We start from the raw sequence: 18,464 nt of genomic DNA, 5'->3' as shown, positions 1-18,464 counted from the left end.
TATATATATAAATAACTGATGGATAAATGATTTTATGCCACAATAATAATAGAAAAAAAGTAATTATTATTAATTTTTAACAATAGGACAAACATTTAATTTGCACATTAATTAAAATAATTATCAAGCTAATGAGTTTTATGTCCAGTTCTGGGAAAGGATTTAGAATGATTGTCGTTTCAATGTGGTTGGCGTATGGTCCTATGTAGCTTGATTGTGACTAGTTAATTTTTGGATAAAGATTAAATATCAATCTCACTCTGAAATTTTTATTTTATTTTTTTCGTTATTAAAATTTATTTCAAGGTTCTAATTAAAATTGTTTTTATTTTTGAGGAAGCTGTTAGGCGAAGTCTTTGGACCTCTCTTTGCAGCTTTTACTTTTTGGATCACACGTGAGGCCCGTGGGCTTCTGCTATTTTTTAATCATGAATGAAGTGACGGCAGTTAGCTGAGAAGTGAATGTTTAGAACAAGTCTCTTCATTGACACGTGTCATTTTTCAAATGGCTGGCTCCTACATCCAACGGCAGATGAACCACATTAACTCTTCGCTTTTGTTTGGATGAGTTCTTTAATTGACTCCTAAAGCCGAAGGAAAGCATCACCGCTTGTCTGCCCGAGGCCAAAAGTTGAAAAGCAATCCGAGAGAGATTTATTACGAGGAAATAAATACGATATATTTACGTCAATTATTTTATTTTTTATTTAAAATAATTTAATTATATATTGATTTATATAATATATAATTAAAATAGGTGAGTACAATAAATAATATTATGTATTTATATTTTTAACATATAAATATATATAAAAATATTATTATGTGATTAGATATTATTTTATTATTAATTTAATATCATTCAATTATATAATCATATATTCATATATGTATATATTTAAGTATAAAAAATATGTATATATAATTTTATTGAAACATAATTTTATTAAACTCAAATAACTAATTTTCATCCGAAGTTTAGTAAAAAAACTAATTTTCATATATTAATTTTAAAAAACTCAAATACCTACATATTTACTAAAATTTACTATTAGAGTTAATAATAAAATTGTTATTAACCTAAAAATATTTAAAAAATTATTATATTTCTCAATAGTTTACAAATCTAACTATTTTTCCCTAACTTAATTTTGAAAAGTCACTACTTTCCCCCAAGGTTTTTTCTTCTTTCTCTAGCAACTACATCTCCTCTCCCGTCATCGATGTTTTCCTTCCTTCCAATCTCTCTAGTCGCCATTCCCTACCTCCCTTGTTGTCAACGAAGATGGGTTAAATTTTTAAATACAATTCAATATATAAAAGTTTAAAAAATATGTAAAATATATTTATTCTCATCTTTATTCTCATTTTTATTATTAAAGATTTTAGATAATCACATCCTTATCTTTATCTAGAATTACTTAACTTTAACAAAATTTAGTTCTTTCTCAATTGTGATTGTGTTAACTTAATAGAAAAAATTAAATATCTCACATCCCACTGTTGCCATTGTTTATGATATCAATTATGTTAATTGATTTGTGTTTGGATTAAATAAATTTTTTTTGTTTTTATAATAAAATTATATATATAAATAATAAATATAAATTTATTTATAAATAATAATATGTCATTGTATAATTTGATATTAATTTGATATAATGATATATTATTATTTATATATAGATTTATGTCGAATATTTATGTATATTGTGACACCCAAATCGTTGTTTCAATCACAGAAAACCCCCTCAAAAATTACAAAGCAACAGTTGAATCGTTATCAAAAGATACCTTGACTAATGCAATTTACCAAACAGGACCTTACAGGAGTTAGGAAATAAAAACCCTGCAGCGGGGGATGCCGTTGGCACGACCGTAGGATGTGGGCGGCTCTACGGTATCGTTTTATCCATCTCCCTAAATCGTCGGTGCCATGGAATCAGAACGTCTCTTTTATGTCAACTGTTGCGAGAACTGACGAAGGGTTACTGAATTTGCAAGATGTGGAGAAGGTTTTGAGTGATGTGAGAGCAGACGACGTTAAGGTTATACCGGTCGGGAAACAATGTGATTGGACGGATTTCATGGTGGTTGCCACTGGTAGGTCCACTTGGCACGTGAAGAACATCGCTCAAGCTCTTATTTACAAGGCAGGTTCCTCTGTTCCCCCTCTGCTTAGTTTCTTTGTTTTAAACCCTAGTACTGCACCCTGTTCGCTTGAACACAGAATAACGTTTTTAGTTCAATCTATATTTCAGTTAATCTAATGTTCTATTTATTTTTATAATTTTATTTATAAATGAGACTTGATAAATCTAACAATCTGTTTGGTTGTTAGGAAAATCCAGGAAAATAATTAAAGAAATTTGGCTTTCAATGTCATAATTTGGTGTTAGTTTGTAGAAAATGAGCAATTAAATAGCTTTTTAGCATATTCGTTGTTTTCGGCTCGGTGTAGTTTGGTTCTTCTTCCTTCGATTTAAAGGGAGAAAGGCATTTTCTTTTCATAAGTTAATTCTTGGGAAAAGTAGCACTTATTGGTTATATTTAATATTTTTCTTTTATCTAATACTGCTCATTTGTTTAATTATGTCTTAATGTTGTCATATAGTGATATTTTTACTGGCATTGACAGGCTAAGCTAAAGCAGAAAGAGATTGGAGCTCGGCGATTAATGCTACCGAGTGTGCAAGGGCAAGAGACAGGAAAATGGGTTGTTATTGATTCTGGTTTGTGCTGAACTCTCTGCTCAGTAAATTATAATATAGCTGCTTAGAAGTAATTTGCCTGTGAAGTTGTAAATTATTATGATACCATCAGTTCATAATAACATTCATGGTAACAATGAGTTGACCAAGTTGATTTGCAAGCCATGCTTGAAGGAAGCATCTCTTCTAAGAATTTTTTGCATCTTATTTATTATGAGCATTGTACCTTACACATTAGCATAAATGATTCAATGTTTTATGCAATTTTTGTATACTGTTGATGATGTCTAGTAGTTTGTGTACTGATGCCTTTGTATATCAATTTTACGTTGTTGGTTGATATCCTTGTTTGTTAGGAAAAGTGATTGTTCATGCACTTGATGAAAAGGCCAGAGCTTACTACAATTTGGAAAATCTTTGGACCATGGAGACATCTAAAGCAGAACCTGCTCAGGTAAGTAAAGATTTGCCGTGGACCATTTCCAGTTGTAGTTTTAGCTTGTTTTCTTAGAACCAGTTAAACTGTAGATAGACAGTCCATAGCACGTATAAATTTAACATATTGATTTCTTTTTTCACATGCTTCCAGCTGAGAATGCATGAAGGAGCTCATATTACCATTATTTTCTCTAACTTGAGTTATGATGAATACTAGATACTAGATTGCATATATATGATATTCCTTTGATCTAAGCTGTCAAGAGATATGGCAAGAACTTGCACAGAACTTTTGTTTGAGGTTTTGGTAAGCTAATAATCACAATACATAGACCAAAATCCTTGCAAAATCATTTCTTCCAAGTCATTCTAGTGGTGTACCAAGTGAGGGAGGAAGAAAGAGATATCGGGTCTGTATTAGTGGTTTCAGAACCGTGGGGTCTCATGGCAATTAAATTTTTTCTAAGGTTGGAGAGAGAGAATAATCATTATGGGGAATACATTCTACTGCCAAATTATATGTCATAACAATTAGGAGTATCTCCTTTGTGAATGGTTTTGAAGTTCTTCATATCTAAGAGTTACAAGTACTGATTAGAACTCAAATGCCAATTTTTTTTCTCTAGTAAAACTGGTTTTGTGGGCCATTAATTATGATCATGAGAAGCAATGCGCTTTTACTTATTTAAAATGCTTTTATCTTGCTGCAAAGTGTTTGTGACGTTCAGTTCCCTAAACCAGGACTCTTATATTTTGATTGACCTTTTCAGGATTTGGAAAAGGCTTTCTTGAAGGTTCGACCCAAGAATAATTCCAAAAAAAGGCCGCAGACACAGAGAAATGTTTAGTTTGATGATAGGCTTTTGAGTTTTGCAATTATAGTTTATTACATCATCAAGTTTTGTGCTGTTTCGCATCAATGTAAACCACAGATTGTCATCTGATCTGTAGCCTCTTTCAGGAGTTTTTTTTCTTCTATAACTCTGCCTTAATCGAAAACCATGACATCTTCTTACCGTTCATAAATATTTATATACAGATTTGACGCCGGGCCATCCACATATTTGATACGAGCACAGACTCTTTTTTTGAAAATAATAAATTAATCACATTTGGTATAAAAGCCGACATGATTTAGGCATCTCTTTCGTAGATGACCACTATTGGGGTTGCTTGAAAAAATGAATCACTTTCGTACCTCCTGTTGTATGGGTGGATGAAATTGTTCGCCACTTTTGAAGTAAAACGTTTTTTCGTGTTTGTAGACGACAATAATTCACCACGGGCTTTTATTAGAAATCCCTTTCATATTGTTATTTCAATTTCAGAACTCAGAATACAACTCCGGGTCAAAGAAGAATTACAATTACAATTCTCTTTCATATTATCATACGCTGTCGGATTTGGCTGTTGAGTAGTAATTAAAAACTTCCCAATTTCAGAATCCAACTCCGGGTCAGAGAAGGATTACAGGGATACTTCCTCCCATGCACGAATATATTTAAACAGCCGCGCTTTTGAAATGTCAATCACGGAATCACTTACGTTCTCAATTTATTACGTGAAGAAGTTGTTGGCTTTCGGTGGAATCGGTGGTGTGTTATTTATTTCTCGAAACTTCAGTTTGATTCCAAGATTAATGGCGCTGGGAAGAAGTGAATCATTGGATGGAAGAGCAAAAAGAGCAAACAAAGCTGGTACTTCCATGGAATCTCTTCCCAAAGAGATGATTGTTAAGGTTCTTGCCCTTGTTGCCTCAAAATCATTAACTGATCTTGTTAATGCCAAATTGAGTTGTAAATATCTTCTTGAAATATCGGAAGATGATTTCATCTTTGAGAAGGTATCCATTGACAAGTTTAGGATACTTCCTTGGTGGAAGATGACCAACCAAGTCTCCATGTTTTTAAAACGTTGCGAAGAGAGTGGAAATCCAGAATGGTTATACATATTAGGCCTGCACGAATTTTTCAGCTTGTCCAAAACAAATTATGGATTGAATTGTTTGAAGAGAGCTGCTGATAAAGGACACGTTAAGTCAAGCTATATTTACAGTATCATTCTTATATGTTGCGGGGGTGAGCAGAAGGAACAAGGTTTAAAGCTTTTAGCTTCTTTGAAGAGGTTTAGAACAACAGAGTTTAGAATGAAAATTAGACAGGATTTTCAGCGGATATGGATCCGTAATATCATAACCATTGATCCTGAACAAGAAGAAGATTTTAATTCTAGGAGCTGCAACTGTTTGGAAAACTGGAATGGAGGGAGTTGGGAAGGAGAAGACGCTGCTGCTTCTTGTTGTGAATCATGTTTTTGCCATCGCGAAGTGGAGTTCTTCTGTCAATTGCTTAGGAATCATTATTTGTTCAAACAGTATTAGATTATTATTATTATTGTTTTTTTATTTTCTCAATTTAGAGTATATTTTTTGAAATAAATAAAAATTTGCTTTTATATATAAATGCATTAATTAATTTTTTTACATTTATTTATTCATCAACTAATTTTGTTTCCAATTAATTATCGAAATCCCAAAAAACTCCTCAAGTATCCTTAAAACAACAGTATTGCTACTTCGGAAGCCGATGCTTCTTTCCTAAATTAAACTTAATCGCTTTATGGTAATTATTTCTAAAAAAAAAATTTCCAGATTCAATCGCTTTCCACCAAATACAGTAAAAGTCCCTTCAACTGCGCACAAAAGTACATGGACTTCGTTTCCATCGCCGTACTATCAGTCTCTGGAGATTACGAAGCGATAGCACAAACAAACATGTTCCTTGTTTTTGCTTTATAAATGCGCCAAAAGCAACACCTCAACTTCATTTCTGGCTACTTTCTTGGCTTCGATTCTATCGCTTGGTGGAGTCTCCAGAGGACCTCTCATGGCTTCCCTTGCCGGATCCACCGTTGTTTCCTTCAAATCTGCTGCAGTTTCTGCCAAGTTTTCTGAGCAAAAACTCGGTCAGTTTCGCCAATGGTCTCCGATTCAGGTTCCGTCTCGGCCTTGCGTGGGGCTTCAGTGTAGACGTGGCAGCAGCCGCTCGTTCACTTCTTCTGGTACTTATGTGGTTGTTTCTGTTATCGATGTTCTCGATGTATTGCTTAGCTTTCTTTCTTGAAAGCAAATATTCATTTGGTTTTAGTTCTATAAGTTGGTGATAAGTTTTAATTTTCGGATCTAGTTAGCACTCAATCGAACAATAGTTGAGATTGATTTTAATTTGATCGAAACGTGATAATCTGGAATTTCTAAGTTTAAGTTTAATTGTGTGTAATCTTGTAGTCACTACAAGATATAGCTATAATAATAGTTTTCAGTTCGTGAGAAGTACTTTTTGAATACATTTAACATTATTTAATGTTATTGTTCTTATCTGTTTGTGGATAAGCTGTTAGTGGTCACAGAAAAATCCAGTTGCGAGTCCATTATTGATTTGTTGCAATGTTGATTTTATTTGGCTATAATTGTTATAGCAGTTGTAAGAGCTCAGGTTGCCACAACTGAACAAGCAAGCACTCAAACAACTCAAAATGTAGAAGCTCCTGTAGCTGTAGTTACTGGAGCCTCTAGAGGAATTGGTAGAGCAATTGCATTGTCTTTGGGTAAAGCAGGTTGTAAGGTTAGTGAATGCTTTGTAAAGCAGACCTACTTCATGCATCATGCAGATGCATTAGCAAAGTTGTGTTGTTTTGTTCTCTCAGTAATGAAAAGGAAGTAGGATTTTTAACAAGAAATCAACCACTAATTAACCCAAGATAGCTGGAGCTTGAAGTCTTGGGTAGAGGTGCTCATTCAGCATCTTGAACCATATCCTGCATGATTCTTGTTAATGACTATATTAAGAAGTCCCTAGTGAATTATGAAAGTACATCTTCATCTATCTTATGATCAATCAAAAAGTAAATGTCATTATTTTTTTATTTAAACAGGTCCTGGTAAATTATGCTAGGTCATCAAAGGAAGCTGAAGAAGTTTGCAAAGAGGTAATTTTTGTGTTTATTCATTTATTTATTTTATGTTATGTAGCTGTTTATATGGGAATGATTGTGTTTGGTTCCATGTATTTTGTTTCCTTTTGAATTTCTGAAAGTGTTGGGGCTTTAATTGTCATCTTTCTTGATGTTGTCGTTGAATGTTATAAGTTCACACTTAAAATCTCTCATATGTAACTATAACTATATTGAAGATAAAATTGGCCAAGCGGTGGTATTTCAATAAGGTTCTTATTCAAGGTGCTCCACTTCCTGTACTTGTTCTTCTTCTCTCCAGTTCTTCTGGTATAATGATCTTGTCAGATCTTCCTGCTTGAATGAAATGACTGTTGACTGTTTGTGTGACACAATTTTGTAGATTGAGGCATTTGGTGGTCAGGCTCTTTCTTTTGGTGGGGACGTTTCAAAAGAAGCTGATGTGGAATCAATGATCAAAACTGTAAGCAAATATTTTCTCTAAATAGAGGGTTTTTTAACACCTATCTATAATTATGGCGTGCTTACAGTTGTTATTACTGCAGGCTACTGATGCATGGGGTACCATGGACATATTGATTAACAATGCAGGTTTTTTTGGAGACACTTACCTTGTACCTTCTTAGTTAGAGATTTCAATCAAGTACACCAACTTATTTACTGTGGTTTCAGGAATTACTAGGGATACCTTGCTGATGAGAATGAAGAAATCACAGTGGCAGGAGGTTATTGATCTGAATCTCACGGGTGTATTCCTCTGTACACAGGTATGCATGAATAACATCTTACTAATTACCTAGTGGTTGTGTGTGTTTATTGGAACTGAGACATCTTATCCTTTGCAGGCAGCCACCAAAATCATGATGAAGAAGAAAAAGGTATATCGCTTGCCCTTTCTATCATTTATCTATTTGCTCCTCCATTAGGCTGGGATGGAACTTTCTGCCGTCAAAGTGAACCAACTGAGCTATGAAACAGTGGCTTTCAGCATTTCTTTTTAGATTAAAATTCAAGAATCACAAATAAAGAAAAACTCGAACGAGTACTTGTTGTGGATAAGTTGTGATAATATCATTATTATTCATCTCATTAAATTCTGATTCTACAGGGAAGGATAATCAATATTGCGTCAGTTGTTGGTCTGGTTGGAAATGTTGGCCAAGCCAATTACAGTGCTGCAAAAGCTGGAGTTATTGGCCTGACAAAAACAGTTGCAAAGGAATATGCAAGCAGAAACATTAATGTGAGTAGTGTAGAGTTCTTGAATTTGTTTTTTTCTTAAGACACATCCTGGTCGTTCCAGCAGCTGATACCTGTTTATGTGATTTACTGGTTTAATGTCTTCCAGGTCAATGCTGTTGCACCAGGATTCATTGCATCTGATATGACTGCGAAACTTGGGGAGGACATTGAGAAGAAGATCTTGGGGACAATTCCATTAGGTGAGAAAAGATTGTACTACTTAGATTTTTTTTTTCTTAAAATTTCTTGTTTGTTCATTGTATGTATATGGCCCTATATTCCTTTTATAGCAAAATTTACACAGTGCATTGAGTCTTTGCTGGATTTAAGTTTTCTTGCATTAATTGTACTGAATAATCTTCGTCATTCATCATGAGTGGAAGATGTCAATCTTGTAATTTATTGAAAGGCACCAATTTTGATGGTTCTTGGAAGTATTCGCGTAAAATACATTTCTGTAGTTCTTATGGTGAACCTTCTCAAATGCATTTCCTTGTTTTTACCGATTAAATCAGGATTTGCATGGTTGATCATAATATTAACAAAATAGTACAAATTTAGAAAAAAAAAATGTTGAGCAAAAGAACAACAAGAGTGATTGTAATCATGACAAATTTATCTGAATTCAGGAAGATATGGCCAACCAGATGAAGTTGCTGGACTGGTGGAATTCTTGGCTCTCAACCCTGCTGCTGGTTACATCACTGGACAGGTATATAATTCATTTTGTTATAATGTCTTATTTACCATAAATTTCATCAGTTGACCTTCATGAACTTGGCTCTCACAAGTACCATGAGTCTGAAGGTTGGTACTATTTCTTCAGCTACAGAGAAGCTGCATGAATTGAGCCCAGAACTATTGTTTAATCTATTTCTTACCATGACTTGGACATCTTTTGGGCATGGTATGGCTTGTCTTCTTGTGGACTTGCTATCCAAATCATGAACTTGACTTCTTCTATGAAAAACTTAAAATTACTGTGTAAATGGAATCATTTTACATGAAGAAATTGCACCTTACTTCTTTATTGTTCTTTGGTTCACCTTGTCTTGGAATATCTCTATTCCATTCAAACTGCCATGCCATTGGCACATCTTTTGTCAGTTTTTTTACCATCTCCCTGCTTCATGTCCTTGGTTGTTTAGTTTGATACTGTTTTTGCACAGGTGCTCACGATCGATGGAGGAATGGTTATTTAGGTCAATAACTCACTGCACCTGGTTAAATTGCGGAGTTTGATTGCTAACGCTCAAACTACAGCTCAATTGGTTATATCTGAGTCGGTGTACACTCCTTTGAGGCAGTTTTGACTTGATGATGTTTCATAATAAGCAACTCAGGCAAGTTTGGAAATAATTTTATCTAAGCATGTTACCGTAGTAGTTGTTGTGGCTTCATTTGAGAAAGTAGTTTTCGAAATAGTCATACTGCTGCTTTATTCACTTTAGTGGTTTCCAAAAAGTAATTTATGCTATATTAGAACAAATAGTAGTGGATAGTTTTGTATCTGTGAGTCATTTTGCATCTCACAAGGTAAATGGCAAGCTCACTTGTTCATTTGTTTAAGAATATTATGCATATATATTTATTTTCTCCGGAGAAATCATTTGTTTATTTGTTTCTTATGGAAATGGAAATAATTTGTCAACAAATTGATCATTTTCCTATTTATAGTTGTCATAGAATTTAGCATATTTTAACTGTTACAACTTGAACATGACACATCACACTCTGATGGACTCAGATATCACTATTGGATTATATCTGAACCTGATATTTTATGACAAGTTTAGGGTGCAAATTATCTTCCATTTCAGTTCTCGCAAAGTTTCAACAACTGTAAACCTAAGTTCCCTCCGTCATAGGTCATATACTTGACAGCAGAGCAGTGCCCACAACTTCCTCTTGCAGCTGGTTTCATGGCAGCCGTCTTTCTATTAAGCCCAACTGTCTCAAGCTTCTTCATGTTTTCTTTCCTACATCTGTTTCTATTCAGCCCAACTGTCCCAGAAGAATAACCATTTCCATTAGCTTTATATGTTGAATCTAATGGCTCTGAATAGAACTTGTAGGACTTTTTTGTAGGGGTGCCCAAATATCTTCTGTCCTATGTTCGTCATTGTCATTCAAAACCCTACATCATAGGTTTTTCATCATTCATTCATGTTATTGCAAATTAATTTAGAAGAACTCAAATCTGCAAATTAACTATAAACTATCCACTAACAGACTCCCCAATATTGGCTATGACATCCCAATAACAAAAATAGAGCTTGCCGGGTAAGATAATTAACCTCCCAGCTTGAGACGAGATCAGACTTCAAATCAGGAAGTACGAAAGAAACTCAATGGGCAATGTAATGACGAATGTAAGTCACATTTCTTGAGAATTTCTTCCTCTTTTTCGAAATTGAACCCGCTCTTTTAAAATTCTGCTTTGATGTCGTCTTCCAAGGCAGTTACGTTCAATCTCTCTCATTCCAGGGGTTCTCTGCCGTCAACTTGAGAGCTCCACGGGGCGATGGCGGGAAGATTTATAAGGTTACTGTGTTTACTTAACATCACAATTATACCCTTATAATTTAATAATATAACAGATATATCCTTTATAAATCCCAAATTTTGTTTAAGAAAATGTGAAAATAGTGGTATACGAGAGATCCTAGACTTATCGTACTTCGAAATTATATTCACGATGATAAAACCGGAGTTCAACACTGTTTCGACAAGGTGGTTGTGTTGTCTGTCCCAACGTTTCAAATCGCTATAATGAAAATGTTAGGACAACGAAACTTCTGCATGTATGATAGTTGGAGACCAACTCTTACGTCGTCACGTGAACCCAAAAGGAGACAATTGATGATGAAGGTTTTAGGTGGCCTACTGCTAAGCTTACCGTTCAAACAACTGACAGAGCTCCATTGCCATCATCATCATCATCGTCCATTGTATTGTACCAAACCGAGCGCACACAGTGTACATTGCGCCCAGTCAATTCGTCCACTGTACACCTATAAGATGTGTTACTGGTAGATTGACCATCTGATCATCAGATTAACAGTAATTCTCTGGTATTTTTCTGCTCTGAAAACCCACCTAGTAGGATGTTCACCATCGAAAAAGGGAAATTCAATTCTTACCATGAGACCTTGCAATTGTATACCTCCACTCCGTGAAGGTTTTTTGTTGGACCGTAGTTGTTCCGATTGTTGATTACTGTCTTCATATTGCAATAGATCTAATCTTGTGGTTATACCCTCCCAAACAGCCACTCGTAAACTTGTCTTCTAGCTCTTTCATATCCACCACAAAGGAGCATGGGAATGCTCCGATGCCAATGTATCTTAAAGAAGAAAATTTTGGAAATATTCGTCTGATTTATTCTCAATAAGAGTTACCCTTCTTTTTATGATGCCAATCAGTAACAAGATAAGTTCAAAGGAAAACATTCTTACGCCAAACAGTTACCATAATAACAATAATTATAATGTTAATAAGCTTCTGCCTGTTCTATTGGAAATGTAGCAAAGTTTCAATCCATGTGGATGTGTAAAATCCTGTCCAGGCTCAGTTTTCAGTTTTCATGAAATAACACAATCTGCTTTGATTATTGAAATGAAGAGAGTTCGACATCTTACGGGTTTCTGTCTTTATACAGACAGAACCACTGAGTCATTCATATATATAGACCAAACATCTATTGCTTATAAAACCATGAAATTGTTCATTGTCCCCTTCGAAATCCCCAAAATGTGAAAGAAAATGAGAAAATCCGAGATTCAAGGCTAAGCATCTAAACAAAAACACAACTCATGTTTATTCCAGTAGCTCAAACAAAACACGAAAAAAAGAGCCTCGGATTATCCTCAACCTTTTTAAGCAGTTGATGCCATGTGGACAATCAAGTCAATCACGCGTGAACTGCAATGCAAAACCAAACAATAAATCAACCATTTACAAAAACATTCATTAATTGACAAAATGGATGAAATTGTTTAGACAAAAAATGAAAGAAACAACTGATCAGAACAAAGAAGTTTAGCATTACCTGTATCCCCATTCATTGTCATACCAAGAGACAAGTTTCACAAATTTTTTGTTCAAAGCAATACCAGCCTTGGCATCGAAAATGCTTGACCTTCATTGGCACAGGAACCCACTTGTATTAATATATAAGCATTTATACATAGGCAATCTAAATTAGTCATAGTCCATACTGAGAAAAACAATCATCCTACATAACTCTTGAGTTACAATGGAAAATACTCTTTAACGATAATTATATTTAGCTTCAAAATGATAGAAAGAAAAGAACTAAAATTATGAAATCAGGAAACCAAGAAATAAAGATAAAGAAAATCTTAATTACCTGCTGTCACCCACGAAATCAGTGGATACAACATCTTCTTCAGTGTATCCCAAAATGCCCTTAAGCTTGCCCTCAGACTCTTCTCTGAGTATCGGATTTTAGGTTATAAACAAAATAAGAAACAATACAAAAGAAATACAACAGTAGAAATGGTTTAACATTTGAACCAATATAATAGAACAGAAACATTAAATATAACAATGTATCCTCATACTTGATGGCAGCTTTGATTTCCTCATAGGTTGCCTCCATCTCAAGTCTGACAGTAAGGTCCACAACTGAAACATCAACTGTAGGAACACGGAAAGACATGCCAGTCAATTTGCCATTGAGGGAAGGCAGAACTTTTCCGACAGCCTGGATGCAGCATAATGGTAAACTCAATATGTTAGAGTTTGGGTACAAGTACACTCCTAAATAAAAACAAATGAATCAACCAACCAATCGCACATACCTTGGCAGCTCCAGTGCTGCTGGGGATGATGTTGAAGGATGCGGCTCTACCACCTCTCCAGTCCTTCATTGATGGTCCATCAACAGTCTTCTGGGTGGCTGGATAACATAAGCAAAGTTCAGATCAATTTCTATTCTAGCATATAATAAATAGCACCCATGTAGCCAATAGCTTACCAGTGATGGAGTGGACAGTGGTCATAAGACCCTCAACAATTCCAAATCTGTCATTGATAACCTTTGCGAGAGGAGCAAGGCAGTTTGTTGTGCAGCTTGCATTTGAAACAATGTTAAGTTCTGGCTTGTATTCTTTCTCATTTACACCCACAACAAACATGGGAGCATCTTTGCTTGGGGCCGAAATAACAACCTTCTTGGCACCACCCTGAACAACAACACATTCTAATTCAATACCAACGGTAAGGAAAAAACATTATCACCACTCCACATTCAACACTGACAGTTTTACCACTCAGTTGCACGACATAATCCATTGATTGAACAAATTAACCAATATCTACAAAAAATGAATAAAAAACCTTCAAGTGAGCAGCAGCCTTCTCCTTGTCAGTGAACACTCCAGTTGACTCAACAACAAACTCGGCACCGGTCTCAGCCCATGGAATCTCCTCAGGGTTTCTTTAAGATCACAAAAATGAACATGTAAATAAAACATTTTATACACTCCCTAACAAACAAAACATAAAATAAAAGAAAATATACCTGATACCGAAAACAGTGACTGGCTTCTCATCGAAGAGAAGGGTCTTTTGGTCCTTAATCTTCACCTCATGGTGTTTCCACTGACCGTGAACAGTATCGTACTTAAACATGTATGTCTGCATTGTATAATAATTCCACTTATCATTAAAACTACATTACTGTTAACAAATCAAATCTTAAAATAAGTGATTTGCAAATATCAAAATAAACTCACCATGTAATCAGTTGTGATGAAGGGATCGTTAACAGCCACAAGCTCAACATCGTTCCTCTGCAGAGCAACTCTAGCAACCAAGCGACCGATCCTTCCAAAACCTAACACATTTATCCAAAATCAAATCAAAATCAATTCAAAACTGAATCTCTTCTTCGTATTAATTAAGTAATCAAATCATGATAACTAACCATTGATTCCGATCTTAATCTTCTTGCCTCCGGCTGAACAAATCAGATAAGCGAACAGAAGAACATTAAGAGAAAATTTTAATAGACAATAAAAAAAAAAAAAAGAACTTGAATTCACGAGAGATTACCCATTTGATGATATCCAAGAAATAAAAGCCCAGTGTTGAGATTTAGTCTAGTGTGAGAAAGCAAGGGCTTATGTTGGGTTATTTAAAGGGTGAGAGACAAATGTAAATGACCCACAGATCTGAACCGCTGATTAAAAAAGAGTGGTCCTTGTTTCCAGCCGCTGATTTGGTTCACTTTAAATAACTTGAGTTCACGTGATGCTACGGCGACTATTTGTCACGTGCTGAAGATTATGATTTGGGGTGGAGATTTGTCTGTTGGTGGGAGCGAGGTGTCTGTCATTGCTAGAAATGAGAGTGGGATTAGGATTTTCTATTTATTGGAATATTCCAGTCTATGGAGGAATGATCCTATGGGCTACCTGTCAATATCAGTGGGCTCATAGTCGCGCCTAACGTAATTAAAAAAAGTCAAAATAAGAAAAATTTAATTCTTGACCAATAAGAAATTTACACGTCAAAAATAAAAATTGTAATATTAATGCAAATTAAAAATGTAAATTTTGTTATTGTTAACATTAAAATAATTGAAACAATAAATAGGCCCATTACTATTTCTCCAAACTTCCCAAAAAAAATGTTTTAAAAGTTGATTTTCAAATTTATTCATGGATAGTTTTAATAATTAAATAATTTTTTTTTAAAAATATAATAAAATTAATAATATAAATAAATTATATTTATATAGGAAAACTTTATAATTTCTCTTCTTTTGATCGAATGTATACTTTATGCATCCGGGTTTATCAAACAATCAACTTATCTGGGTGGTGATTGAGATCAATTTAGGCTTAATCAGTTTAAGCTTGAGTAATCAAACTTAGTTAAGGTAGTAAACCGTATGGATCCTATGGAAAGTGTGCGTTAATTGATGCAGAGTTCACACAATCCTATTCATTTGTTTCCTTGCTTTAGTTGATGCATATCGTTTTGACTTCCCAATTCTATTGAACTTCACAAAAGGCTTGGAGTTTGGTGCAAACTCACAAAATGAGGCTGCCTCGGTCAGAGTAGTTGCAGCCACTAAGAGAAATAATTACCAACTGCAATAAAAAGGGAACAAGCATATGGGAAGCCTCATTTTCCTTTACCTCCGACCCAAATATTACATGGCTGAAAACAACTCTGCCGACATAGCTCTGCGTTAACCTCCACCATGTGACTAAATTCTGTTCTTTATGAGAGGTGTTTTTGTCAATTTGTGACACATTAGCCAGAACTCTGAAACAACTTGTCACTCTGAGAGGGGCTCATTGGCCTTTTGCTTATAGGCCTAATATTATATGGGTCTTTCTTGACCCAAAACACTTGAAATGGGCCGAGTTGATGACATCAAATAATAGTTTTTGCTTCTGGTTGCCTCGCCAGATGGCTGTAATGATGGGAGAGTGGCATGGCATCACATTTGCAGCATGAGACTCATGACTAATATTTAGTCATTCTTAAATAATAATAATAGAAATTTTGGATTGTCCAGAAGATTTCCAAATTTTATTAGATATCTGTGAAGAGACTTAAAATTTCTGTTGTCAGGTCTACATTTTCACAGAAGAAAATAAGTGAACATAGATAGAGTATTGATCATATTATATATTGTTAATTTAGAGGGCCCACTTTCTTTCCGTTGAAAAGGCCTATGTAAAAATGTAACCGTTGGGCTTCAAGACCAAACCAACAAACTAGCCGTTAGCGCGCCCTTCATTTTGCGAGGGTTCAATTTAGTCCCTGTAGTTTTCTTTATGAAGATATCGTTTCAAACATTATCATTCATTCCTTTCATTTAACAAACCGTTAGTTAGCCATTAGGTTGATTTTAAAATTACGAAAATAACCTTGTAAGGAATATTAATTCTTTAAGGGAAAGAGTTTGAATTGTATTAATTTTGCTTGAATAATGTAATTTTATTATTTTCTTATAGTTTTGTCATTTAATAAAAAAATTGTTGTAGACAGACAGCAGTCAATTAACGATTATAAAAATTTTCGCTCAAATCCAAAACACAAAATATTAGTATTGAAATAAGTGTCCTTAAAAGTGAGACATCAAGACTAGAGGGACAAAAATGAATCCTCTCCCTTTCTTAACGTTTCGTCTCCTCAGGCCCCAACTAAATTATATTTCATTAGAACTCACCGTCTTCTGCCATTAACAGCCGATGCAATCTACCCTTTCAAATTTCATCTTGATAGTGTTGCCCTCCTTCTTTACTTGCTGGGTTTAATAGAACAAACTTTAATTTTCATTCTGATTTCTTCACATATTTCTGTTCAAATAATGGCATCAAGAACAATTGCTAAAGACATCATCACTCTGCGGGGTTCGGCAGCCATTGTCAGCGAGTTTTTCGGTACACACTGAATTGTTTAGAACCTTGTGGTGACTTTCTTTAGTGTGACATCTTTATTTTGTCATTTTTTCTGGTTGAGAGAAATTTATGGCTGATGTTGTTGTCTTTGTTAAACCATTTTCAGGTTATGCGGCAAACAGGTAAAAAGATTGGATCTTGATTCTTGTTTTCTTTTTAGGTTTGCGATGCTGTAATTTTGGGTCTAGAAGGTGATATATATTTTTTAATGGTAAATCGTGTTTAGTATACTCTACAATCGTGGGGTTTATCCAGAAGAAAGTTTTGTCAAAGTGAAGAAATATGGGCTCCCAATGCTGCTTACTCAAGATGAGGGTGTTAAATCCTTCATTGCTAACATTACGTCTCAGCTTTCAGGTATTTTTGGTTGCTAAAAAAATGTTCGGAAAGTCAAATCAGTCTGTGATGTTTCTTTCTTGTCATTTTTTGTAACACATTGCATTTGACTAACTTGAAGTGCTTGATCTTTAATATCTCTATAGAGTGGCTGGAAGCTGGAAAGTTACAGAGGGTTGTTCTAGTAATAATGAGCAAGGCCAACAATGAGGTTTTAGAGAGGTGGAATTTCAGTATTGAGACAGATGGTGAGGTTGTTGAGAAGGGGTAAGTGTTGATTTTAACATTTGTTGGCCTCGCTGATTTCTTACCTGAATGTTAATCTGATTTTTTATCTTTTCCATGCGCTACTTCAGTGTGTCAAAGGAAAAGAGTGACAAAGAAATTATGAGAGAGATACAAGCAATCATGAGACAGATTGCCTCAAGCATTACTTACTTGCCCTGCCTTGATGAACCCTGTTAGATCATTCACCTATTTAGCATATGTTTGTTTACAAAGCAATTCTTTTGGGACTCTTCTGACTTAATTTCCTTATGCCTTGTTTTTCCACCAGGTGTGTTTGATGTGTTAGCATACACTGATAAAGATGTTGCAGTTCCATTTACTTGGGTTGAGAGTGACCCCAAGCTGATTGCAAATCCACAAATGGTGAAATTGCATTCGTTTGATACCAAGGTAATAAATCTGTAAAGTGTGATTATGATTGAATTCAAATGAAAAAGTTTTCCTGGCTATAATTAATTTCTCTCTTTGGTTATACAGATACACAAGGTTGACACTCTTGTATCATACAAGAACGATGAATGGGATGAACAGTAACAGATGCCGCCAAAGGACCATTTCTTTCTTCAGTAACATTCTGTTTTTTAGTGTACTGTGAATCTTTCCATTCGCATTTTTTAATCCCTAGGTTGGTATGGAAGAAAATGGCTAATCATGTACTTGGGTTTAAGCAGGCTGAGTGTCTGTCAGCTAAAGAACAAAAAGGAAACACGAGTTTCTTGTAGATCAAGTTGGAATTCTCATCTTTAATTTTCATCGGAGGAATTGGATTTGAAGCTTTTTCGCGTGAGACTAAGATGGATTGGTTGCTTCAAGTTAATTTGAACCAATTATGTACTGCATTCCCATGTTTCATGTTCTCCAATGCAGAACAGAAATGCCTTTACTTTCATAATTGGCAACACATGCTGAGTTAATTGCCAGATATATAGAACCTCAATTTCTAAATGCTGTGCTATTTTATTTAGATGCAACAATGTTTTCATATTTGCAGCAAACGTTAACCCAGTAAAAAAGGTTGGTCCAACTCAAC

At 34.8% G+C, this 18,464-nt stretch overlaps 5 protein-coding genes and 1 long non-coding RNA gene across 9 annotated transcripts; 5 read left to right on the top strand and 1 right to left on the bottom strand.

The window, feature by feature from the left end:
• The first annotated feature begins 1,799 nt into the window (after window positions 1–1,799).
• On the top strand, window positions 1,800–4,212 carry LOC123217254 (protein Iojap-related, mitochondrial). The gene is made up of 4 exons (XM_044638156.1): window positions 1,800–2,153; window positions 2,639–2,732; window positions 3,068–3,165; window positions 3,920–4,212. Exons 1-4 carry the CDS (start codon window positions 1,884–1,886, stop codon window positions 3,995–3,997), a joined length of 540 nt encoding a protein of 179 aa, XP_044494091.1. The 5' UTR covers window positions 1,800–1,883; the 3' UTR covers window positions 3,998–4,212.
• Window positions 4,213–4,788: 576 nt separating this feature from the next.
• LOC123216369 (putative F-box protein At1g67623) lies at window positions 4,789–5,529 on the top strand. Its single transcript, XM_044636794.1, has one exon. It carries the CDS (start codon window positions 4,789–4,791, stop codon window positions 5,527–5,529), a length of 741 nt encoding a protein of 246 aa, XP_044492729.1.
• Window positions 5,530–5,850: 321 nt separating this feature from the next.
• Window positions 5,851–9,978, top strand: LOC123217253 (3-oxoacyl-[acyl-carrier-protein] reductase 4-like). Of its 2 annotated transcripts, none has more exons than XM_044638155.1 (11): window positions 5,851–6,209; window positions 6,630–6,772; window positions 7,083–7,136; window positions 7,504–7,584; window positions 7,667–7,712; window positions 7,794–7,888; window positions 7,967–7,999; window positions 8,230–8,364; window positions 8,470–8,563; window positions 8,993–9,075; window positions 9,533–9,978. In XM_044638155.1, exons 1-11 carry the CDS (start codon window positions 6,035–6,037, stop codon window positions 9,563–9,565), a joined length of 972 nt encoding a protein of 323 aa, XP_044494090.1. In that variant the 5' UTR covers window positions 5,851–6,034; the 3' UTR covers window positions 9,566–9,978. The 2 variants fall into 2 exon arrangements, with proteins under 2 accessions (XP_044494090.1, XP_044494089.1); XM_044638154.1 differs by having other exon boundaries at window positions 6,627–6,772.
• Window positions 9,979–10,240: 262 nt separating this feature from the next.
• LOC123217255 lies at window positions 10,241–11,617 on the top strand. Its single transcript, XR_006502445.1, has 2 exons — window positions 10,241–10,735; window positions 10,851–11,617. It is a non-coding gene; the product is annotated as an uncharacterized LOC123217255 (long non-coding RNA).
• Window positions 11,618–11,944: 327 nt separating this feature from the next.
• On the bottom strand, window positions 11,945–14,571 carry LOC123217252 (glyceraldehyde-3-phosphate dehydrogenase, cytosolic). The gene is made up of 11 exons (XM_044638152.1): window positions 14,445–14,571; window positions 14,317–14,349; window positions 14,126–14,226; window positions 13,912–14,027; window positions 13,728–13,827; window positions 13,366–13,573; window positions 13,190–13,287; window positions 12,950–13,092; window positions 12,736–12,819; window positions 12,415–12,504; window positions 11,945–12,287 (listed from the first exon to the last, which is right to left on the bottom strand). Exons 1-11 carry the CDS (start codon window positions 14,446–14,448, stop codon window positions 12,242–12,244), a joined length of 1,023 nt encoding a protein of 340 aa, XP_044494087.1. The 5' UTR covers window positions 14,449–14,571; the 3' UTR covers window positions 11,945–12,241.
• Window positions 14,572–16,509: 1,938 nt separating this feature from the next.
• Window positions 16,510–18,379, top strand: LOC123216689 (mitotic spindle checkpoint protein MAD2). Of its 3 annotated transcripts, none has more exons than XM_044637204.1 (8): window positions 16,510–16,792; window positions 16,917–16,932; window positions 17,037–17,167; window positions 17,293–17,413; window positions 17,503–17,606; window positions 17,703–17,824; window positions 17,912–18,000; window positions 18,106–18,379. In XM_044637204.1, exons 1-7 carry the CDS (start codon window positions 16,720–16,722, stop codon window positions 17,966–17,968), a joined length of 624 nt encoding a protein of 207 aa, XP_044493139.1. In that variant the 5' UTR covers window positions 16,510–16,719; the 3' UTR covers window positions 17,969–18,000; window positions 18,106–18,379. The 3 variants fall into 3 exon arrangements, 2 of the variants coding, with proteins under 2 accessions (XP_044493139.1, XP_044493138.1); XR_006502271.1 differs by having other exon boundaries at window positions 16,512–16,792; window positions 17,912–18,020; XM_044637203.1 differs by having other exon boundaries at window positions 16,513–16,792; window positions 17,912–18,379.
• Window positions 18,380–18,464: the final 85 nt, after the last annotated feature.

Source organism: Mangifera indica, chromosome 5 (genome assembly GCF_011075055.1).
Source record: "Mangifera indica cultivar Alphonso chromosome 5, CATAS_Mindica_2.1, whole genome shotgun sequence".
Lineage (NCBI taxonomy): Eukaryota > Viridiplantae > Streptophyta > Magnoliopsida > Sapindales > Anacardiaceae > Mangifera > Mangifera indica.
Note: the sequence above shows the minus strand (reverse complement) of the source record. Positions and strands in the feature narration are given on the sequence as shown.